Source organism: Ornithorhynchus anatinus, chromosome X1 (genome assembly GCF_004115215.2).
Source record: "Ornithorhynchus anatinus isolate Pmale09 chromosome X1, mOrnAna1.pri.v4, whole genome shotgun sequence".
NCBI lineage: Eukaryota > Metazoa > Chordata > Mammalia > Monotremata > Ornithorhynchidae > Ornithorhynchus > Ornithorhynchus anatinus.
The window spans coordinates 103,154,101-103,178,636 of NC_041749.1; the positions used below are offsets into that span (position 1 = coordinate 103,154,101).

Genomic DNA, 24,536 nt, shown 5'->3' on the forward strand with positions numbered 1-24,536 from the left:
TTCCATGCTACCCAACTAAAGGCAGAACTAGGAATAGAACCTAGGCCACCTGATTCCCAGAGCCATATACTCCTCCTGGACCAATAGCTGGGCTAGGGTCCTTAAACAATAAAATCAGCGACAGCTTTGGTATCATCTCTTTCCTGGAAACCTTGAAAAACCCAGTCAGTCCATCTCTCACTTGGATGGGTAAAGATAAGCTCTGTGTAGAGACGGGAAATGGGGTAGATGACCCCTGGAGCGGCTTCGTGGCTTAGTGGAAAGAGTCCGGACCTGAAAGTCAGAAGGTCATGTGTTCTAATTCCGGCTCCCCCACATGTCTGCTATGTGACCTTGGGCAAGTCACTTCACTTCTCTGGGCCTAAGTTACCTTTCATTCATTCATTCAATGGTATTTATTGAGCGCTTACTATGTGCACAGCACTGTACAAAGCGCTTGGAATGAACAAGTCGGCAACAGATAGAGACAGTCCCTGCCGTTTGACGGGCTTACAGTCTAATCGGGGGAGACGGACAGACAAGAACAATGGCAATAAATAGAGTCAAGGGGAAGAACATCTCGTAAAAACAATGGCAACTAAATAGAATCAAGGCAATGTACAATTCATTAACAAAATAAATAGGGTAATGGAAATATATACAGTTGAGCGGACGAGTACAGTGCTGCGGGGATGGGAAGGGAGGGGTGGAGGAGCAGAGGGAAAGGGGGAAAAAGAGGGTTTAGCTGCAGAGAGGTAAAGGGGGGGTGGCAGAGGGAGTAGAGGAAGGAGAGGAGCTCAGTCTGGGAAGGCCTCTTGGAGGAGGTGAGTTTTAAGTAGGGTTTTGAAGAGGGGAAGAGAATCAGTTTGGCGGAGGTGAGGAGGGAGGGCGTTCCAGGACCGCGGGAGGACGTGGCCCAGGGGTCGACGGCGGGATAGGCGAGACCGAGGGACGGTGAGGAGGTGGGCGGCAGAGGAGCGGAGCGTGCGGGGTGGGAGGTAGAAAAAGAGAAGGGAGGAGAGGTAGGAAGGGGCAAGGTGATGTAGAGCCTTGAAGCCTAAAGTGAGGAGTTTTTGTTTGGAGCGGAGGTTGATAGGCAACCACTGGAGTTGTTTAAGAAGGGGAGTGACAGGCCCAGATCGTTTCTGCAGGAAGATGAGCCGGGCAGCGGAGTGAAGAATAGACTGGAGCGGGGCGAGAGAGGAGGAAGGGAGGTGAGAGAGAAGGCTGACACAGTAGTCTAGCCGGGATATAACGAGAGCCTGTAGCAGTAAGGTAGCCGTTTGGGTGGAGAGGAAAGGGTGGATCTTGGCGATATTGTAGAGGTGAAACCGGCAGGTCTTGGTAACGGATAGGATGTGTGGGGTGAACGAGAGAGACGAGTCAAGGATGACACCGAGATTGCGGGCCTGAGAGACGGGAAGGAGGGTCGTGCCATCCACGGTAATAGAGAAGTCTGGGAGAGGACCGGGTTTGGGAGGGAAGATGAGGAGCTCAGTCTTGCTCATGTTGAGTTTTAGGTAGTGGGCCGACATCCAGGTGGAGACGTCCTGGAGGCAGGAGGAGATACGAGCCTGAAGGGAGGGGGAGAGGACAGGGGCGGAGATGTAGATCTGCATGTCATCTGTGTAGAGATGGTAGTCAAAGCCGTGAGAGCGAATGAGTTCACCGAGGGAGTGAGTGTAAATGGAGAACAGAAGAGAGCCAAGAACTGACCCCTGAGGAACTCCAACAGTTAAAGGATGGGAGGGGGAGGAGGCGCCAGCGAAGGAGACCGAGAATGACCAGCCAGAGAGGTAAGAGGAGAACCAGGAGAGGACGGAGTCCGTGAAGCCGAGGTGAGATAAGGTATGGAGGAGGAGGGGATGGTCGACAGTGTCAAAGGCAGCAGAGAGGTCAAGGAGGATTAGAATGGAGTAGGAGCCATTGGATTTGGCAAGAAGGAGGTCATGGGTGACCTTAGAGAGAGCAGTCTCATCTGTAAAATGGGGATTAATGACTCTGAGCCCCACGTGGGACAACCTGATTAACCTTGTATCTACCCCAGCGCTTAGAACAATGCTTGGCACATAGTAAGCGCTTAACAAATACCATCATTACTGAGTGTTTAAAAATACCACAATTATTATTATTATTATTACAGTACCTGGCTTTGCATACATCCCAGAAGACTTTGGCCACTGACTTCTTTGGAGATAAAATCCAGTAAGCAAATATGACTAATCTCCTCACCACACACCTTCCCACAGGAGGCATAGGAAACCCCTCATTAAAGCACTCAGGTTCACCCTGTCGTCATAGAGTTATTTTTTCCCCTCACCCTGCATATTATGATGATGAACTTCAAAACCACTCTGAAATCCCACCTCCTCCAGGAGGCTTTTCCCAATTAATTTTTATTCTCCCCAGCTCCCAAACTCATTACTCAGCTCAGCCCTTTTACACTCACTACTTCCTGTGGCACTTTTGTATGTATTTTACATACTATACTATTCGGGCAATTCTTCCTCCTATTTGTAAATTAGCTTATACCTTCTTCTCATCTAGATTATAAATTCTTTTCAGGCAGGGATTGGGTCTTCTTCTATTGTACTCTCCCAAGAGCGTGGTACAGTGATCTGCCCACAGTAGGTACTCCAAAAATACTATTAAGAATATCTGGCTCTCATTGCACCACATCCTCAACAGGTCCTCCCCAATGATCTGTCCTGATTCAAATCTCTCTCTGCACTTCTCTATGGAAAATTGGTTAGGAGTATGTAACCAACCAAACGCCGTTTAGACTGTGAGCCCATTGTTGGGCAGGGATTGTCTCGATCTGTTGCCGAATTGTACATTCTAAGCGTTTAGCACAGTGCCCTGCACATAGTAAGCGCTCAATAAATACGATTGAATGAATGGTATGTTTCATGCTCCTAACCAGTATTCCACCAAGCGACTTCTGTAACCACAGAAACCTAGGAATCTGAGGTCCAAAGTCGAGGACATCTTTCTTTACACCATGATCTTGAGTGATTAGTCATTAGTGACTCGACAATATAATCACCATGACAAGAAAGAACAGTCAACTTCAATGACCACTTATTTGGCTGTAGAACAGGGATGGGCAATTACTGGGTCAGAGCTCCTCAAGTTTGCAGAGGGTCATATGGACTTTTCTCCTCCTTCCTGTCAGGGTGACGGGGACAAGATGGAGTTGGGGCAGCAGAGAGGCAGAAGTGCAGCTGCTTCTGTAAATCCACTGTTGGCCTCCATTCAGCTATGAAGGCCGGACATAATCAACTGGCAAGTCGCAGGATGCATTTTTCCCACCCTGGCTTTAGTGCAGTCGTCATAGGTCTAGGTGGAGCAGGATCATGTTGGGTCTATGAGGTTAGGCAAATACTGGCTTTTGGATCACTAATATCCATTATCTAAAATTAGTAAAATGTACTGAGTTCCCTCTAAAAATCCATTCCCTAATAATAATAATAATAATAATGGTATTTGTCAAGTGCTTACTATGTGCCAAGCACTGTTCTAAGTACTGGGGTAGATACAAGGTAATTGGGTTGTCCCACGTGGGCCTCACAGTCCTCAACCCCATTTTACAGTTGAGGTAACTGAGGCACAGAGAAGTGAAGTGACTTGCCCAAGGTCACACAGCTGACAAGTGGCAGAAGCGGGAATTAGAACCCACGACCTCTGACTCCCAAGCCCGTGCTCTTTCCACTAAGCCACGCTGCATTCCCTAGAGATGCAGCATGGCCTAGTGTAAAGAGAGTGGGCCTGGGAGTCAGCGGACCTGGGTTCTAAACCTAGCTCTGCCACTTGTCTGCTGTGTGACCTTGGGCAAGTCCCTTAACCTCTCCGTGCTTCAGTTTCCTCATCTGAAAAATGGGGATTAAGACTGTGTCCAACCTGATTATCTTGTATCTACCCAGTGCTTAGTACAGTGCCTGGAACATAGTAAGCTCTTAAAAATACCATTAAAAAAATTCCCCCAAAAGATAACCAAATGCCCAACCATCTCACTGGCTCCAGCTCTTGGCCCTTTCTTTATACTAAGTAGCAACTAAAGCACTCTGTGGAGGGTTTGCTCTCACTGTTTTGAATGGGAATGACAAGGTCAAACTTACAGCCCTGCAAGAGGGAAGAAACAGATTTCCAGACACTCACTCTCTCTCTTTCTCACACATGCACACACACGCACACACACACACACACAGTGGTCTAGTGACTAGACTGAAGGGGCAGCAACCCTAACAGAGCCCCTCTTCTTTGCAAGAATTGTAGGACTCTCAACCCACCAATCCCACTTTGTCTGCCCTCAAAAGATCCAGGACACTGATCAGCAGCCCATCCACCCATCTGATTTTCCAGGATCAAGCCCATGACACGGGACAGCCCAACAACCAACTCAGTGTAACTTCATGTGAGCGGGCTTTGGGGTTATTGAGAGGTGCAATCAATCAATCAGTCAATGGTGGATGGACAACCACTGGAGTTTCTTTAGGAGTGGGGAAACATGGACTGAACAGTTTTGTAGAAAAATGATCCAGGCAGCAGAGTAAAGAATGGACTGGAGTGAGGAGAGAGATGGGAGGCAGAAAGGTCAGTGAGGAGGCTGATGCAGTAATCAAAGCAGGATATGACAGGTGCTTTGGTCCATATAGTAGCAGCTTGGACAGAGAGGAAAGGGTGGATTTAAGCAGTGCTGTGAAGGTAGAATCGACAGAATTTAGTGACAGATTGAATATGTGGGCTGAATGAGAGAGACGAGTCAAGGATAATGCCAAAGTTATGGGCTTATGAGATGGAGGACAGTGGTGTCGTCTACAGTGACGGGAAAGGCATGAGGAAGACAAAGCTTGGGTAGGAAAATGAGGACTTCTGGTTTGGACATGCAGTTCTGAAAGTGCCATATCACGGGAGAGCAGAGCTGGACTCACAGGCCCCCAGACAGGACTTCTGTCATCACTCTCAACCTGCATGCCTCCAACCCCCAGCTCACCAGATGTACATCTGCACACGAGAGGGTGGCAGGATGAAGTTGTCTTCCAGGGTACTCTCCTTTGAGGGTCACTGAAGCCCCATTAACATAGGGAGTCATTGAGAAACTCTCTGGTTTCTCCCAGTCCTATCCCTTGAAAATGAGATACACAGCTGCAGGGTCACTGAGAGAAGCCTGGTGAGTGCTCACAGCCCAGGTGCCAACCTAAAGATCATGACCTAGAGGCCACTGGTCTTTGCAGGCAGAGCTGAGAGATGCCCACTCGGAGGGGGAATGGAAATCCTGGCTGGAAGTCTCACTCTAAGGTCCCGCAAGCACTACTCTGCCTTACCTTGCCGGTAGACTTGGTCCCCTTCCAGATGCAGAAGTAGCAGATGGTCCAGGCCGCAAGAAGACACAGAGCCAGCTCCCAGCGGAGGTTCCCGATGTCCTCAATGCCGTCGGAGATGGCCAACACCCTGCGCCTGCAGAGAGCAAGCAAGCACATGAGAGACACAGGGGTGGGATAAAGTCACGCTTCAGAACTCATTACTAAGGAGACAGTCCTAAGACATCGAGGTAGGAGGAGACAGGTTCAGACCACAAGGCTGAGGGAAGAAGGCAGAGGGTTGGTGGTGGGTAAGGGGGAAGGCCCGTGGTGTAGAAGGGAGTTCTGCTGAGATGTTAATGTATTGCAAACCCCACCTTCAAATACTATTCTCTTAACGGAGCTGTCCAGGAGGCTGGTGGAAGTATTTCTGGTTTGTTATTTCAGGAACTCCTGATGTTCATGTTTATAGTTCATTTCTTTTGCTTGAGCTTTTGTGGAACTGTGATGTCCTAAGTGTCTGCCATTTGAGCTTCATAGTTACAAGTATGTTTGTGTATTTGTGTGTCCCTCATGATCGACCTGTTGAGTCGAAGGTCAAGACCTTGAGGGCAGGCATCGTGGCTTTGTTTTCCTGTCAATTTCCATGGTGTGCGAGACAGGGCAATGAATACTGCGTGCATTCAATGAACAACTGACTGACTGACCAATAACTGAGTGCATCTTCCCCCCTCGCGGCCATACCCGACTGCCAGCTTTTTGTAGAGACTGGGGGTTTTGTTATCTTTTAGGAAGACATGCCACACTCCAAACTATCCTGAAGAAATTACATCAGACAAGCCCTTTTCTGAAAAAACAAATCATCTCCATAAGTCTCATTCAGGCTGGTGAACTCCCTCCTCCCTAATTCACTGCAAAATTATGTCAGTCAACTCAGGATTTAGGACTTTCTTTGAGAAATCTTAGCCTACACAGGAGTCTGAAAGCTTCTGTCAATGTCTGCTTTCCTGGGAATCAGCTCTGGGCTCCATCAGTATTAATTATTCAACCATGCTAATTATTACCAGTGCCAGAGCTCTTGGCCTAAAAGAAATAAGGCTGGCCCCAAAGGAAATAAGGCTACACCTAGCTAAGAATTTTAATAACTTGATTAACTTGTCTCTAATCCAGTGCTTAGTACAGTGCTTGACACAGAGTAAGTGCTTAACAAATGCCACAATTATCACTATTAATAAATGCTCAAGTCATAACCCTGGGTCTTGTCTGTTTTTTTTTCCTTGCAGGCCTCTGTTTGCTCATAGCCATTGAACACATAAACATCAGGCAGGCATTAAGGAAGGTGGGGGCTGGGGAAGTGTTTAGTGGGCTGGCAGACATTGTGAACTTGCCTGCAAGGCTGAATTGCACAGAAATCAAAGGAGACATGGCCAGTGACCTAAATTCTGTACCTCCACAGTTAGCTCAACCCAGACTTCTTACTCTCTGATCAGTCCCCAGTCCACTCTCCCTCACCCCCTTCCCTGTGTCAGTCAATCAATCAGCGGTATTTGAGTGCTTACTGCATACAAAGCACTGTGATAAGTGTTTGGGAGAGCACAGTATAACCGAGTTGGTAGACAAGTTCCCCGTCCACAAGGAGCTTATAGTCTAAGTGGAATTTATAGTTACATTTTTCAATCACACCTGTATGTGTGTCTCTGTCCTGAGGGAAGGGATTGTGTGCAGATGATAAAACCTCTCTAGAAGATACTGCTTTCTAACCACACCTCAATGTAAAGGTTTTCTCTTGGTCCTGGGGGTCCACAACAGGGGTGTGATTTATATGAGGCTTTTGGTTGGCTTATGAATTTGTCTAGGCATCCTGACAATTCTACCAATCCTGAGGCAAAGGCGTTGAACTACAGTTTAAGCTGCTTTCCTGCTTTGAGGGGGGAGGGGGGAAGGGCTTTCCCGCTTCAGAGCCCAAGCTGAGGAGTGGAGACGGACCCCTCCCCCTGTTGGAGTAGCTTCTCTGTCCCTCGGTCCAGTGGTGGAAACTGTGGCCGTGTATGTCTCCCTTCACCCACACAGTAACGGTAACGGGGTAGCTCTTGGCAACCGGCTGGGAGACCCCTGACTGCAGCTGGTCAAACTGGGGTCTTCCTGCCCCTGCCACAGGGGTCAGCTCCAGGTTCACCCACACACACTTCAGTTTCAGAGGAAACTGCATGAGCTCAGCTCTACAGTCCACTCCATCGATATTTCACCTGAATAACATTTCACAGAACAAAATGCACCAACCCGGCGTGGAACCCGACCTGGTAAAGCCACTAAGTCATTTAATACAGTTTCCAACGAGCTCTCCAAATAGCAAAATTCCTCCAAATTGGTCCCTTCAGTTGAGTTATTTAAAAGAGGTGATACTGCACTCTGTGTCCTCAAGCCTGGCTCAGGGCTTTGCAATAAATGCTTATTGATTAACCCCACAAGATAAGCAGAATAATAATTATGAGTGAGCTTTCCCATCCTATTCCTCTGCAGCTGCCCCTAGTGGGAACTCTGGGAACAGGCCCGTATTTGGAAATGAATAATCAATTTTAAAACTCTACACCCCACAGGATTGAGTTGGAGGTGGCTAGGTTTCCTTTTCACTTTTAGTTGCATTCCCCAGATTCACTAAGTGGAATCCACTGTGCTCTCTGTCAACATGGGACCCGAGCTAATTCATGCCCCATGTCCCACTGGTTAGAAGTGTAAGCTCTAGAAAGCAGGAATCCTGTCTTCAAACTCTACCATACTTTCTCAAGCATTTACTACAAGACTTGGGTCACAGTAGACACTCAGTAAATACTATTGATCGAGAAGCAAACTGAAGGCCTGACTACAGGCACTAGGACTATCATTTTGTCCTGCCTGATACTGCATGAACAACCAGATATGTCAGTGAGCAGCAAGAGACTCTTTTGATCTAGGTTTCCAGGATTCTTGAACTTCGCATCTAATTTCCATCTGCCTTCCACCTAATAATCCATAATTTTTTTGTACTTATTGAGCATTTATTCTGTTCAGAACACTGTACTAAGCACTTGGGAGAGTACAATATAACAGATTTAGTAGACATGCTCCCTGCCCACAACGAGCTTACAATCTAGAGAGGAAGACAGACGTTAAAATAAATTATAGATATTAGCATAAATGTTGAGGTGCTGAGGGTGGGGTGAATTTGAATTTGGACACAAATCCAAATGCAAGGGCAGTGCAGAAGGGAGAGTCAGTAGGGGAAATGAAGGCTTAGTGAGGGAAGACCTCACTGGGGAGATGTGATTTTAATAAGGCTTAGAAGGTGGGGAAAGTGATCATCTGTTAGATATGAAGGGGTTGGGAGTCCCAGGCTGGAGGTGGGATGTGGGTGAGGGGTCGGCAGTGCCTCGTTCTCGCCTGTCCCGCTGTCGACCCCTGGCCCACGTCCTACCTACCTCTGGCCCGGAATGCCCTCCCTCCTCACTTCTGCCAAACTAGTTCTCTTCCCCCCTTCAAAGCCCTATTGAGAGCTCACCTCCTCCAGGAGGCCTTCCCAAACTGAGCCCCCCTTTTCCTCTGCTTCTCCTCCCTTCTCCTTCACCCCTACTCCCTCCCTCTGCCCTACCTCCTTCCCCACCCCACAGCACTTGTGTATATTTGTACATATTTATTATTCTATTTATTTTATTAAGGATGTATATATATATATATATCTGTAATTCTATTTATCTGTTTTGATGCTGCTGATGCCTGTCTACTTGATTTGTTTTGTTGTCTATCTCTCCCTTCTAGACTGAGCCCGTTGTTGGGTAGGGATTGTCTCTGTTGCCGAATTGTACTTTCCAAGCGCTTAGTAGTGTTCTGCACACAATACTCAATAAATATGATTAAATGAATGAATGAAGAGTGAGTAGGCTGGGGTTAGAGGAGCCAAATGAGCATGCTGGGTTGTAGTAGAAAAGCAGCGAGGTAAGATAGAAGAGGGCAAGGTGATTGACTGTTTTAAAGCCAATGATAAGGATAAGGAGTTCCGTTTGATGCAGAGGTGGATGGGCAACCACTGGAGGCTTTTGAGGAGTGGGGAAATGAACTATTCCTTGCAAATTCTGGGCCAGATCCTAACCCGAGCATTACTGTCTTACATGCTGTCAACCATCCTCAATGAATTAACTATATTTACTGAGCATCCATTGTGTGCAGAGCACTGTACTACACATCGGTACCCACTCTACCAGAGTGGGCATCACCACAGTATTCTGAACTGAATTCTCAGATTCACTCTTCCCAAGTCCCTCAGGGTCGCACCTGGAGAGTTTCCAGTACTCTACCAGTCTCGACTATGGGAGGGAGAGTCAAGCAGAGGCATTCCATTCCATTTCTAGCTTGGGCAGTGGCTAACGAGTGGAAGGCAATCTGCTACAAGTCAAAACTCACCCATGTTGGGCAGCGGCAGCCTGGGAGAGAGTCAAGGGCAGAGACTCAAGTTTACTGCATGGAAGGAGAGAATGGTAAACCACTTCCATATTTTTACCAAGAAAACTCTGTGGATCCACTACCAGAACAATTGCAGATGGAAAGCGGGGCGTTCTGGGAGAGATGTGTCCCTGGTGTCACTATGGGTTGGAAAAGACTCAACAGCTATAAGACAAGACAAGACTCTTCCCGAGTCTCTGGCAAGACCTGAGAGCTTCCATTCAGGGCTGAAGAGATCACCAAATGGTGTCTTTCTGCCTAGTAGTTCTTTGAAGCCTGCCCCTTCTCAGGACCCAATCTCCCTGCCCCACCCCCTCAAAAAAAAAAACAACTCCTGCTCCCTTTTCATCCCCAAACTCAAAATGAAAAGTTGGCACCTTTGGAACTAAGTGCTTGGGAGAATATTTGATATTCACCCCCCAAGTCCAACAGCACTTATGTATGTATCTATAAATTATATACTATAAATTATTTCTGTATATTAATGCCCGTCTCTCCCTCTAGACTGTAAGCTTGTTGTGGGCAGGAAATGTGTCTACCAACTCTGTTGTATTGTACTCTGACAAGCACTAGGGTACAGTGCTCTGCTCACATTAAGTGCTCAAATGCCACCAATGGTGATGAGGAGGAGGAGAGTATACTAGAAACAAATGGCATAGTCCCTTCCTTCAGGGAGTTTATAACCCTCTTCAGTTGCTGCTTCCTTGATAATTCAAAATGACCTTCATTTCTTCCTCTCATCCTTCCCTCTCCACCAATCCCCACAGTGCTCCACTCTAAGGGTTGGCCTCATCTTCTTCCAGTCACAGCTCATGTATGGCCCCAAACCATACTGGGCTAAATATACTTTTTAAAAAATGTTATTTGTTAAATGCTTACTCTGTGCCACTCATTGTACTAAGCACTGGGATACAAGATAATCAGGTTGGGACAACCCATATCCAACATGGGACTCACAGTCTTAATAGCCATTTCACAGATGAGGTAACTGAGGCCCAGAGAAGTTAAGTGACTTGCCCAAGGTCACACAGCAGACAACTGGAGGAACTGGGATTAGAACCCAGGTCCTTATAATTCCCAAGCCTGTTTATCCACTAGATCATGCTGCTTCCCTAAGGTCACGCTGCTTCTTGACAATCATAACAAATCAGAGCTGCAAAAAGTAACTTCTAGAAGGGGAAAATGCTTGACAAAACTTATCAATCAATCATATTTATTGAGTGCTTACTGTGTGCAGAGCACTGTACTAAGTGCTCGAGACAGTACAATATAACAGAGTTGGTAGGCACTGTTTCCTGCCCACAACAAGGTTACAATCTAGAGGACAAAACAAATAAGGATTATTATTTCAGAATTTGGAATCTGAAAATTAGAGCATCCTTCCCAGACTGGAAACAATATGAGAGAAAAAAAAAACCTAAATAGAGGAGCCTGACCAGGGAGAGAGGTGAACTAGATGATTCTGAGAGTTTTAGGTTTTGTTTTTTTCATAACCAGTCTCAAACTTTAGAAAACCTTTTACTGCCCCACCTTTTCAGGATTTTTCTACTTGATGAAATAATCTACTCCCAGAATGGAAATTTCACAATTAAAGCTTGGAAAGATAAATTACTCTGCTATTTTTTCATCAACTGCATTTTAGAAATGAGTTACTTTTCTGGCGCCAGCCCATTTTTCAATGTAGTAACTTAGTAATGACATCTCAAAAAAGGGAGGAAACCCTGCTTGCTCAGTCGGGATGTGTGGTGAATTCATCTCCTACAAGTGTGTTCTTTCAGAGCGCCAGGGCTGCCAGGGACTGGGAGAACATAACATTTCCCTGAGAAAGAGCTCCACTAAATAATGCTTCCCCGGTGTGCCAAGCTGGAGCACACACACATAGAGAAAAAGGGGAAACCCTGCCAATACCCTGTTGAAAAATGTCTAAGTCATCACTGTATATGCTGGAGAGAGTGAGGCACTTGAGGAATCCCACAGTGGACCCAAATTTTCCCAGTGCAGGCCCCAAAGCTCACCTTTCTATCCCAGTTCAATGGAGTGTATTCCTGGAGATTTCTGCTCAAGTTCTCCACCAGAAACCGGAATCTTCCAAGGGCACATACATCTCAAAGAAGGTGGTCAGATGCAGTGTCTCCATGGGCATTACAGCGGGAGATCTGGAATCTAGCCAAGGTCAAGGGGTGGTGGGGAAACCTCTGGCTGACCGAAGAAATTTTAAAAAATGACTTCAACTGGAAATTGCCTCAGTATGACAAATCTTTCTCAAACTCTGTGTGGCTGTGAAAGTAGCAAGGGCCCTGCTAACACCTATCTTTGCTTTCCAGGACACTAACCAACACCCAGTTTCACACTCCAAACGAGTTTATTTCTGCTCTCCCTGATTATGTTGATAAAAGCTGCCCAGAAGGTGACTGGGTTGTGGGAGCAGAGAAAGGATTTCACTTCCCAAGCCCCTTGAGTCAACACTGCAGATCCAAGTTCACACTGGGTGCCCCTAGCAGCAACAGAAGACATTTTGATACCTATTCCCAGTCGATTCGTCACTTTAACGGGAGCTAATTTCCCACAGCTGGAAACATGTGGTTAGCCCCATAGCAGCAAACCAGAAGCCTTCAATCTATTGATGTTCCAGAAGCCTGGGGCTGGCTAGGCCTCCAGAGGTCTTTTCAATCATTCCTTCTTTGTATAGACCTCTCTCCAAGCCAGCCCATCCATATGGGCGTAGCCTATTCTTAAGGGTCTTAAGGGAGTCTTCTTAAGGGGTGAAGGCTCCCCAGCTAACCTTGGCCGCCTCTTCCAGCACCTTTCAGCCCTTCCATTCTGGAATGCCTGCCATAAATTGTCCTTGCTACATTCTGGACCACTGTCTCTGGTTCTGTCTGCAGTGCAGACAAGTGGAGCTTAGCTTTCATAGCATCTTGAACCCAAGTTATGCCCACAGTGCCTCCCTCTGTTTTGTTTCACTGAGAAATTGTATTTCTCCTGAGTAGTTTCTAACAGCTGCTTCAGGGAAACGAAAGCAATGTAAAGCCACATCGGTCTCTAGTTGAGCTAGGGATTACCCTGTCAAGTGGTTCCCTAGAATATGGAAGCTGGCCAGTTCCTCTTCCTCCTGTTTTGTCTTTTGCTGATGAACCATACAGCAACAATTCTGGAGGTGAAAAACACAGTCAATACAGTGTTTTCTTTCTGAACCCTATGACTTTAGCAAGGCAAGTGTATTAACAAGGCAAAAGCAGCAGCGTGGCTTAGTGGAAAGAGTCCGGGTTTGGGAGTCAGAGGTCATGGGTTCTAATCCTGACTCCATCACTTGACAGCTGTGTGACCTTGGGCAAGTCACTTAACTTCTCTGTGCCTCAGTTCCCTCATCTGTAAAATGGGGATTAAGATTGTGAGCCACACGTGGGACAACCTGATGACCTTGTGTCTACCCAAGCGCTTAGAACAGCGCTTGGCACATAGTAAGTGTTTAACAAATACCACCATTATTATTATTATTGTTACTATTATTAAGGCAGGGATTAGGGGGATTGGGTTGCTCTGGGGACCCGGTGCTACTAGTTGAAAAATTCTTTAGATTTTTTTCTTTTAACAAAGAGGAAAAAAATATCATAAAGGATTGTGTCAGTCCTAAAAGTCATGGGCTCCTGTGATAACGTTGAGGTCCAATGGGGACAACAGATCGGCTCAACAATCACGCTGGGAACCAGATGGAATCTCTGACCACTACCTGAGGAAAGTGTCTTCCAAGGTAAAGCTCACTAACTTTAACAGATTGAGCCTGGAGCTGGTTTTCCTGAGCACCAAATCAAGTGGGGCCTTAACTGGTAATCCTGAAAATGCCTTGAAGTCAAAGACAGTAGGAGTTTTCTCTGGTGCTAATGAAGGAAACAGGTCTAGGTTTCCCTTCTGGGTGTCCTTGCATCTTTTTTCTCTGGATCACTCAGGATGGCTCTGCTCAAATAAATACCCAGTCTTCTCCACTGACCAAAAGATGACCCAAGATCCCCACTCTCTTCAACTTCAGCATGTGAAGTACCTCTCTTTCTTTTGCTCCTGTTTTTCCTGCTCTCTTCAGGGCAAAGCTAGTAGAAGCTCTCAGGAAGGAGAGACACCAAAAAAAAAAAAATCATCATGTAGAAGCCTGTCTCTCCCCACTTCAGTCTTTACTTCACTCTGCTGCCCTGATTATCTTTCTGCATGTCACGCCCCTCCTTTCTGCATCTTTGGGCATGTCACCCCCCTCCTCAAAAATCTCCAGTCGTTGCCTATCAACCTTCGTATGAAGCAAACACTCCTCACTATTGGCTTCAAAGCTCTCCATCACCTTACCCCCTCCTAACTCACACCTCTCTTCTCTCCTTCTACAGCCCAGCCTGCACACTCCGCTCCTCTGCCGCTGACCTTCTCACTGTGCCTCGTTCTCGCCTGTCCCACCGTCGACCCCTGGCCCATGTCCTACTGCTGGCCTGGAATGCCCTCCCCCTCCTCACATCTGCCAAACTAGCTCACTTCTCCCCTTCAAAGCCCTACTGAGAGCTCACCTCCTCCAGGAGGCCTTCCCAGACTGAGCCCCCCTTTTCCTCTGCTCCTCCTCCCCTCCCCATCACCCCTACTCCCTCCCTCTCCTCTACCCCCCTCCCCGCCCCACAGCACTTGTGTGTATATATGTACATATAATTCTATTTTATTAATGATGTGTATATATCTACAATTCTATTTATTTACACTGATGCTATTGATGCCTGTTTACTTGTTTTGATGGCTGTCTCCCCCCTTCTAGACTGTGAACCCATTATTGGGTAGGGATTGTCTCTATCTGCTGCCGAATTGTACTTTCCAAGCACTTAGTACAGTGCTCTGCACACAGTAAGTGCCCAATAAATACTATTGAATGAATGAATGAAGCCTCAGAGATGATCTATCTTGGAAAAACTTTCTCATATTGTTAACTATGTTTTGCCTACTTCCCAGTGCTTTATGATGATTAATTCTACCTCCTGCCATCAAAGGATACACCCAGTGAAGTCTAAAACAAAATGGGGATGCTCATTCCTGCCTCTTCCAAAGTCCTAGGGATGTGACCTAGGTAGAGGACGGAATCATCACCCCCATTTTAACGAGGCACATTGGCCTGATGGACAGAGTACTGGCCTTGGAGTCAGGAGTGGTATTTACACCTTTAGCAAGTGACTTGTTGGGTATCCTTCAGCAAGTCACTTAACTCCTCTGTGCCTCAGTTTTACCATCTGCAGAATGGGGAGAAAACTAGTTGCCCTCCTTATTGCATAGGAGGGCTGCTAAGTTAAATAGACGAGAAAGCATTTTGACTTCAGAAAAAGATAGCATCCAATACATTATTTTTATTATCATCAATAAAATCTTGTTAAAAAAAGTCTGTGGGGGTTTCTGAATTATTTCATGAAAACAGAATTTTATTACAATGAAATCAGGCATGACTCTCCCCGCTGCACTTTTTTGCCCAACGCAGAGATCACCACCAGGGTTGGCAATACAAGAGGATAAGCAAAGGAGCCCAATCCTACCTGGATCCAAGGACCTCTGACTTGGTTGAAGGAAGACAGGGGATCCATTCAGCATAGCCCCACTTCCTTTGTCGTCCCACCTTCCTCATCTAAGACTACAGTGTTTAGTGCTATGGTCTCCAAGGAGAAGGAAGAAAGGGCTGCCAGGAAGTTAGGGTAGCCTTGAGCATCCCAAGCCTCTCAGGGGATCCTAATGCTAGCATAGGACTGAACTGCATCAACTTCAGTCCCCTTTGTTCTGTCTCAGTAGGTTCCTTCCTAAAGGCGAATGGGTCCCAGGGCCAGGGCAGGATTTGAAAAAGGAAGAAAAAAGGTTTTGTGATTGTATACTTGGCTGCTCTTTGTAATGGGCTTAGAAATGTATTGAAGGTAGCAGAGGTCAGCTGGGACTTAGGGAAAATCCATGTAGCTAGTAATTTGTGGTAATGATTTTCATTCTGATGGGATTTAAACTGCATTATAAATTGTGGCTCAAAGAGGTTGAGTAATTTGCCCAAGGTCATACAGTCAGTGACAAAGCCTGGTCTGGAATACAGGGGCCCTGACTTAAGGGTCCATTGTTTAATGACTAGATTCTATAGCTGGGAGAAGCAGCATGGTCTAATGGAAAGGTCATGGGCCTGGGAGTCGGAGGGCCTTCGTTCTAATCCCAGCCCTGCCACTTACCAACTGTGTGACCTTGACCAAATCACAATTTCCCTGAGTCTCAGTTTCCACAATGGTAAATGGATATTAAATGTCTGCTCTCCCTCCTTCTTAGACTGTGAATGAGCTAAACAAAGGCAGAGACTATAGCCAAGCTGATTATTTTGTAGTTTTCCCAGCTCTTAGTACAGTGCTCAGCACTCAGTAAGCACTTATGAAATACCACAATTATTAATAAGCCTCTGAACTCCAGTAACAGGTTTTTTTCCCTTATTCTGCAAGGAAGTTTCAAATTGAACCCTGTAAAGATCAGCCAATTTGGCGTAAAGCTGTGATACTGGAGGGTTTGTCTTGCTGCCAGTGAGTTCCTGAATATCCAAGTCTCCATTAATGAAATTCTCCACTTCAGAACATCCTCAGTTCAATCACAGTTTTGACTGGATTCCCTTTGTTCTCAGCTAAAATACAAGCAAATTTGGGGTATTTTCCTCATCAGAGTTACTTTTGCTTGCTCTCACCAGTCAGCTACGGTGGGTTTTCCTTTGCTATAACTTTCTGGAGTATCTAAAATAGTGTTACTCTCATGCCTCATAGAGAGTCACAGAGAAAGTCAGGGGCCCAGAAACTGAGAATTCTAGCAGCAAAATAGTGACTGTGAGTGAATCTTTAATTATGGATGTTTTCTGGGTTTCTCCTAGATTTTCACTGATGCTCTAATTTTTAAAAGGAGTTGTTACTGCATAAGTGGGCAGAGCAAAATTTTCCCTGAGAATCACTCCTCTGGAATATTCATTCAATATTATCCCTGTAGAGCAAACCCCTCTGGAATTAGGATTGGATAAAAGCTCTCATATATGCCCAAGAGAGCTCAACTAACATCAAATTAATCTATTAACCTACCTCTTCTGTAAGATATTAAAATGAAATAGGATTGGCATCTCCCCGGATCTGCCCTGCTGCATGAAGTTTAGGTATTAGAGAGACTGACATGGAAGAGGTATCCAACTGAGGCTGTATTAGTAGAAATTTCTATTCTTTCCTGCCACCACAGTTTTGCTTCTTGGTCATCTCCTAGCTGAGGTGAGAGTGTGTTTGTGGTAGGGGGAAGGGAGGGAGGGAAACAAAAGTGTGTGTGTTTGTGTATGTGTGCATCCATTCTTGTATATGCGTGGAGCTGAGCTCCTCTATCTCCCTCTCTTCCTAATCCAGGGCAAACCCTCAGGCAAATGTGCTAGTTCACAATAAATGGAACAAATTAATAATAATTATTATGGTATTTGTAAGGCTCTTACTATGTGTCAAGCACTGTTCTAAGCCCTGGAGTAGATACAAGTTAATCAGGTCGAGCACACTGTCTATCCCAGATGGGGCTCATAGTTTCAGGAAGAGGGAGAACAGGTATTGAATCCTCATTTTATACTTGAGGAAATGGAGGCACAGATAAGTTAAGTGACTTGACCAAATTCACACAAGAAGCAAGTGGTGGAGGCAGGATTAGAATCCAGGTCCTCTGACTCCCAGACCTGTATCTTCTCCACTAGGTCACGCTACTTACCACAGAAAACTAGAGTATCAGAAGCCTGTTAAATATTATTAAGGACTGGCCAATTACCAGAACAAAATTCATATTCAAAGTCAAGTTTGAAAGTAAACTCCACCTTCATCTAAACATCAAAGACAACGCAATGGGGGAGGAAGAAAAGCTGTTGGGGGTAGATGGAGGAGGGGGACATCGAAATAAATTTTTTCCCCTCTTAGGGGTGGAAAATTTTGCTCTAAGTATAAGATTTTTTGCCAGTATCAGTCTCACCATTTCCATCTTGGCTTCTGTTTGTTCCATAACCCCTTGCAAGCAGGAAGTAGACTGAATCTGGGGAGAGAAACCTCCGGTGTGAAAACTTCAGCCCCCACAGGCTCTGACACTCACAGATAATGCACTTACAAAATAGGGACGGTCCAAGTAGAAAAATGTTTTACAAAGAAGGGGGATCAACACAGCAAGGAAGAGCACTTGTTTGGGTGTGATGGGAAAATCACCTGACACTAGAGAGCTTTGTCTTCACTGAAAAAATCCCCAGGAAGGAGGTTAGCCCACATGAGAATGCCTGATTTTAATGTTGGCCATGCTGAGGGTAAAGTTCCAACCAGCAAACTTCACCCTCAGTAGCTCATGTAGGTATGGATTTGAAAAGTTAAAGCTGGAAATGACTTGTAATAGTATAAAAGGAAACAAAAAGATTCATTCTTTTAGAATTAAAAGAAAGAACAGAGAGAAAGTTACCGTTCTGATAGGCAAGCTTGTTAGGGCCTTTTAATGATTTTTTTCATTTCTACTTTTATGAAAAGGAACAAGTCCCAAACCATAAAAAGGAAAGAAATCACTAAAAATATTTAAAAATACCAGACGCATTTAAACCAACAGGGTCAGATAAGAATTCTAGGGCATGTAAGGAAGAAGAAGACGTTCTGTATTAGCCATTATTTTTGTAAAACCTTGAAGGTCAGAAATGCTCTGGGCTATCTTCCTGGATGAGAGTAAAATGTCATGCCCATCTTTAAAAGGGGGGAAAAGGGTAATTACAAACCAGTCTCTTTTCCATAGATGCTCAGGAAAATTCGAGAACAAATCCAAAAGTCACTTTACCACCGCCACCTAGAGGAGCAAAGATACTAGAAAGCACTGGCATGCCTTTGGGAAGAGTAAACCATGCCAGATCGATTGGATTTCCTTTTGGAATAGGGCAATAGGTCATGTTGACAAGTGAGAATCAATTGATGTAATCTATCTAGACCTTGGATCCCATTCCACATGATACCCTTATCAATGAACTAGAAATGTATGGTCTTAACCATACCATACAGAGATGTAGCGTGGCTCAGTGGAAAGAGCACGGGCTTTGGAGTCAGAGGTCATGAGTTCGAATCCCAGCTCTGCCACTTGTCAGCTGTGTGACTGTGGGCAAGTCACTTAACTTCTCTGGGCCTCAGTTACCTCATCTGTAAAATGGGGATTAAGACTGTGAGCCCCATGTGGGACAACCTGATTCCCCTATGTCTACCCCAGCGCTTAGAACAGTGCTCTGCACATAGTAAGCGCTTAACAAATACCAACATTATTATTAACCATACTATCATTAGGCGGGTGCACATATGGATCAAGGGCTGCATTTAAAGCTGAGCTACCAGTGGATCGCGATTAAGTTGTGAGAAATGTGTCGAATGATCTAGCAGACCTCCCAGAGTTCCTCCCAGGTCTCTGATCCTACCCTTGGGAAGGTCCACGGAGCCACCTAAAAGACACACACAGAACTGCAACTCGGCCTTGAAGAGGTTGTGTCCAATATGATCCAAGAGTTAATAATCGTGATATTTGTTAAGCGCGTACTATGTGCCAAGCACTGTACTAAGCACTGGGGTATATACAAGCTAATCAGGGCCCACGGGGGCCTTGCTGTCTAAGTAGGAGGGCTAGCGGGTATTGCATCCCCATTTTAGAGATGAAGCAACTGAGGCACAGAGAAGTTAAATGACTTGCCCAAAGTCACAATGCAGCCAAGTGGTGGATCTGGGATTAGCACCCAGGTCCCCTGACTCTCTGACCCACGCTCCTGCCAGTAGGTGACACTGCTTCCCAGTTCCTTCCTGTATCATCCCCCAGTCTCCATCTTCCGTGAATGACCGCCAAAGGAGAAGATACTTATGTTGATTTAATAAACCTGGCGTTGAATAAGAAGATATATGTTTATATTCACTTTACGTTCCTCGTGATCCTCCTTCGACCAGCCACAGAATGAGTTCTGCCTGAGCTTTGTAGAATGGACAAAATGCTTGCTTCATTCACTGAGGCAACAGTCTATAAATAACTTTACTTCTTACTTTGCACCGCCCCAGTGGAATATCGCTCCGTGAGTCACAGACAAAAATCACATTGCCCAAACAAATGTCCCAATCACAGCATCCTTTTCCAAGAACTGCAAACACATGAGTTATTATCCCTTATTTCTCTGGGGACAAAAGAGACCAAGTGTTCCAAACTGTCTGTTCTTAGAACTCTGCCACTGCTCCCACACCTAGGGAATGAAGAGCCGGAGCTGCAATTGAGATGTGATTCCGGCTCAAGTGAGCCAGAGTTTCGCACACAGCGTCAGTGGAGAGTTGGAAGATGAGAAGGGAACTGAGAAAAGGGTGACCAAGAAGGAAGGAAATGGAGTACTGGGGAAAACAGAAAAGCATAAGAATCACGTCAACCTAGAAAGGAAGGATGTCAAGCATCCTTCCCTTGAGAAGCAGTGTTGCCTAGTGGATAGAGTGTGGGTCTGGAATCAGAAAACCTGGGAGAACAGTGCTTGGCACATAGTAAGCACTTAACCAATACCATTGTCATCATCTAGTCCCGACTCTGCCACTTGTCTGCTGCGTGTCCTCGGGCAAGTCGCTTAACTTCTCTGTGTCTCAGTTATCTCATCTGTAAAATGGGGATTAAGACTGTAAACCCAAGGTGAGATATGGACTGTGTCCATCCTGTTAGTCTTGTATCTACCCCACCACTTAGTACAGTGCCTGGCACATAGTAAGCACTGAACAAATACCATTTAGAAAAAGAAAAAGATGTACAAAAACCAAGAGTAAAGATAGTATCGATCCAGAAATATAGGGAGAGGAGAGACAGCAAATTTAAAAGAGAATATGGTAGCATAAGATTAGAGTTTATATGAAGGTGGGGACATGGGTAGCAGGTGCTTTAACTAAAGCTAGAGCTGCAATGATATTCCATAGGGTTTCCTTCTACAACCTATTATGGCATGCTAGATCAAACTAAGCAGCATGGCCTAGTGGCAAGAGCATAGGGCTGAGAGTCAGAGGACATGGGTTCTAATCCCGGCTCTGCCACTTGTCTGCTATGTAACCTTGGGCAAGTCACTTCACTTCGCTGTGCCTCAGTTACCTCGTCTGTAAAATGGGGATTAAGAGTGTGCGACTCATGTGGGACAACCTGATTACCTTGTATCTACCTCAGCATTTAGAACAGTGTTTGGCACATAGTAAGCGCTTAACAAATATCATCATTCTTCTTCTTCTTCTTCTTATTATTATTATTATTATTAACAACCCAGGGGGTCAGAGGCCCTTTCTGATTTGATCCTGCTTGTGTAGAAAATGGGCGCTTCACATAATGAATGAACTAGAGTTCTGGACCAAAGTCCAATCACCTCTGGATCCCTGAATTTTCCACCAAGTTTCTGTTTAGGTTTAGTAAAGAGTAACTGGTTCCCATGGAAGTGAGTTAGGACAGGGTGTGCAGATGCCTGGAAGACTTCCAAGGAGAAACCCGAAACGAAGGTGGGGATTGGTTGGGTGGTGAGAAAGAGATTGTGTTTTTTTAATTTCTGGCGAAATTTTTTTCCGCACATATTTAATCCCAGCTTTGTAGATAAATGCCTGCGTTTATCAGTCCCAAATGGCTACCAGCCATTCATGGGTCATTAAACACAAACCTCTATTTGTGCCAATGTTCACTGTTGTGACTACTTATTAATGGCTTGTGCTACCAACCACAGAGGAAATACAAAGTAGCACTCCAGCTTTCATTTCATATAATCATTATTATAACATCATTAAACCGGAGGCACAATAATCAACTCAACATTATAAGCCAAGCAGAAAACCAACGTGACACTTAGAAAAAGCTCAGATCACTTTTTTTTAAGGGCATCATTCTAAATTCATCCAAGGAACTTCGAAGTAAATCCTTTATGCCATGCGCAGAATTATTTCCACTCTGCTCTTCCCCTGCCTTCTTCCTTCCTATATTCACAATAAAATCTGTTGAATTGCCCAAGTAGGAATGGAGAATGTTCCATTTTGAAGAGGAAAAGTGAGGGAATGTTATGACCAAATAATTTTCCATGACTAAAGACGACAGATAATTGCTTCCCGGCATTAAAGGTTTAGCGCCTGGTTAGCATCTTCTCAGCACACAATAATGGAGACAGAATTCCAAGGTGATGCTAAATCCCAACTTCCCATAATACCTGACAAACCTCTCATGAATCACTTACACATTCTGAACGTCTGATGAACTTCACGTACCTGGTTATTTTAATACAGTCATTTATCTGATTTTTAAGCTAATAGAATCAAGCAGAAGTATATATATATTGCATGCCTTCTGGGTGCCAAACACAGTACTAAGGGCTTGAGAGAATATGATGGAGGTAAAAGACATAAGCCCTGCCCTCAAAGAGATTACCATATAACAAGGGGGGGGGAGGGAGGCAGATTCAAAATAGGATAGTACACATAAATGTTATGTACATAATAATAATAATAATAATGTTGGTATTTGTTAAGTGCTTACTATGTGCAGAGCACTGTTCTAAGCGCTGGGGTAGACACAAGGGAATCAGGTTGTCCCCCGTGGGGCTCACAGTCTTAATCCCCATCTTACAGATGAGGTAACTGAGGCACAGAGAAGTTAAGTGACTTGCCCACAGTCACACAGCTGACAAGTGGCAGAGCTGGGATTTGAACCCATGACCTCTGACTCCAAAGCCCATGCCCTTTCCACTGAGCCACGCTGTTTCTCATAGTACATAAGTACTATGGGTGGTAGTTAGCAGGAGGTGACCTAGGAAGAAGAAATAATAATTGGGGAAGGTCTCCTGCAGGAGGTGAGATTTCAACCTGTGGTCTGGCAGATACGAAAGGGGATGGAGTTCCAGGCATGGGGGAGGGCATAAGAAAGGGGCTGGAAGCAGGAGAGATGAGAATAAGGGAGAGTGAGAAGGTTCCCTTGGGAGGACCGTAGAGCGTGGGCTGAAAAGTAGCAGGTGAAGAGGGAAGATATTAAAGGAAGAGAGAATTGATGGAGAGCCTTGAAGCAAATTGTAAGAAGTTTTTGCTTGATGCAGAGGGAAACAGGTTCCCATGGGAATTTCTGGGGGAACAAAGAGATGTGAACAGAACATTTTAGGATGGTGACCGAAATGTAAAGTGGCAGGTAGACTGAGGAGAGGAGATGGTGGAGGCAGGGAGAACAGTGAAGGAGACTGACACAGTAGCCTATTTGAGAGACACATGAGCTTGATCCAGAGTGGTGACCACTGGGGTAGAAAGTAAAGAAAAGATTGAATGTGAAGGCTAAAAGGTAGCGAGGAGTCCAAAATGACAGCTAGGTTGTGGGCTTCTAGGACAGGGAAGATGGTTGTCAACCGAGTTAGGGAAGTTAAGAGAGAAGTAATTTAGGGCAGAAAATGAGGAGTTCAGCTTAAGGTGCTGGAGGAACAGCAACGTGGAAATGCCCTGAAATCAAGGGGAAGTGTGAGACTGTTTAATGGAAGAGAGTCTGGGACTGGGGAGGCAGTTTTGTGAGTCGTCCATATTAAAACATGAAGTTGAAGCCTTGCGAGTGAGTGTAGACCAAGAAAAGTAAGGAACTCAGAACAGCCTTGTGGAACACTCAGAGTTTGGGAAAGATGATGGGTCTAACAGGAACAGTGGATGAGACTTCAGGATCGAGAATCTACGTAAAAGAATTAATTATAGGACTAATGGTTTGGGATTAGCACTCTCATTCCTACCAGCCACGTTCCTGCTGGGGCACAGAGTGCAACGAGCAAAGTACAGCACAACTCAGAATGTAGGTGAATTTATTTTTTATGTGCAGGACCCATTTACAACCGAGGTGATGGCAGCATGGGGCTGGCGCCATACTGAAGAGCCATGATCTTCCTCCCACATTAGCCAGCTATTTTTCAGGATATCGTCTGGGTCTATCCACCTTATGGAATACCCTGGGTGACTTCACTCAGAAACCTTCGTCACTGATGACATAGTCCCAACAAGTCGAACCAAGACTATAACAGGAAGCAGTTAGTTATTGCTGTTGACTTCACCAATAACCATTAAACTTCTCTGGTCCCAACCTGTCCCCTCAATCCACTCCCTATAATCAGCCCATCCCTGTCTGTCCTTCCTTCCCAGCATGCCCCCTCACCTCCCTCCATCCAACCTCTCCCAACCCTCCCCCTGCTTCCCCACCCCATCCCTGTTACCCTGTCCCAGATCTGCCCCTCATTCCTCAGTCACACCAGGCCCTGTCAGCTCACTGCCATCCAACCACCCCACACCACAACCCCTCGAGCCACCCCCTCCACCCATGCCCCTCCCTCCCAGCCAAATGAAGTCCCCCACTCCATCATGGGAAAGCTTCCCTTCATCCTTGACCTGTTCCTGACCCAATCATTGCCTCTCCTTGCCATTACTGAAACCTGGCTCTACCTAGATGACACTGCCTCCCCTGCTGCTCTCTCTAGGGGGGGCCTAATCTTCTCTACTCATGACACTCATTGGGAAAGGGGGAGGAGTGAGTTTCCTTTTTGCTTCCCAATGCCACTTTTACAGCATTCATTCATTCAATTGTATATATTGAGCACTATGTGCAGCATTCCACCTCCCCTATCCCTCTCTTTCCCTTCCTCTGAAGCCTGTATCATCCACCTCTACCACCCACTCAATTCATTCAATCATATTTATTGAGCGTTTACTGTGTACAGAGCACTGTACTAAGCACCCAGATACCGGTCAGTCATCT

At 45.6% G+C, this 24,536-nt stretch overlaps 1 protein-coding gene and 1 non-coding gene across 2 annotated transcripts in view; one reads left to right on the plus strand and one right to left on the minus strand.

Annotated features, from left to right (window-relative positions):
- SLC6A11 (solute carrier family 6 member 11) overlaps positions 1-24,536 on the minus strand; it is a 99,291-nt gene that overhangs the window by 61,340 nt on the left and 13,415 nt on the right. Inside the window, exon 6 of the mRNA XM_029052240.2 lies at positions 5,304-5,436. Within this exon, the coding sequence (XP_028908073.1) occupies positions 5,304-5,436 (133 nt within the window). The remainder of the gene's footprint in view (positions 1-5,303; positions 5,437-24,536) is intronic.
- LOC114807031 lies at positions 9,567-9,703 on the plus strand. Its single transcript, XR_003755084.1, has one exon. It is a non-coding gene; the product is annotated as a small nucleolar RNA SNORA7 (small nucleolar RNA).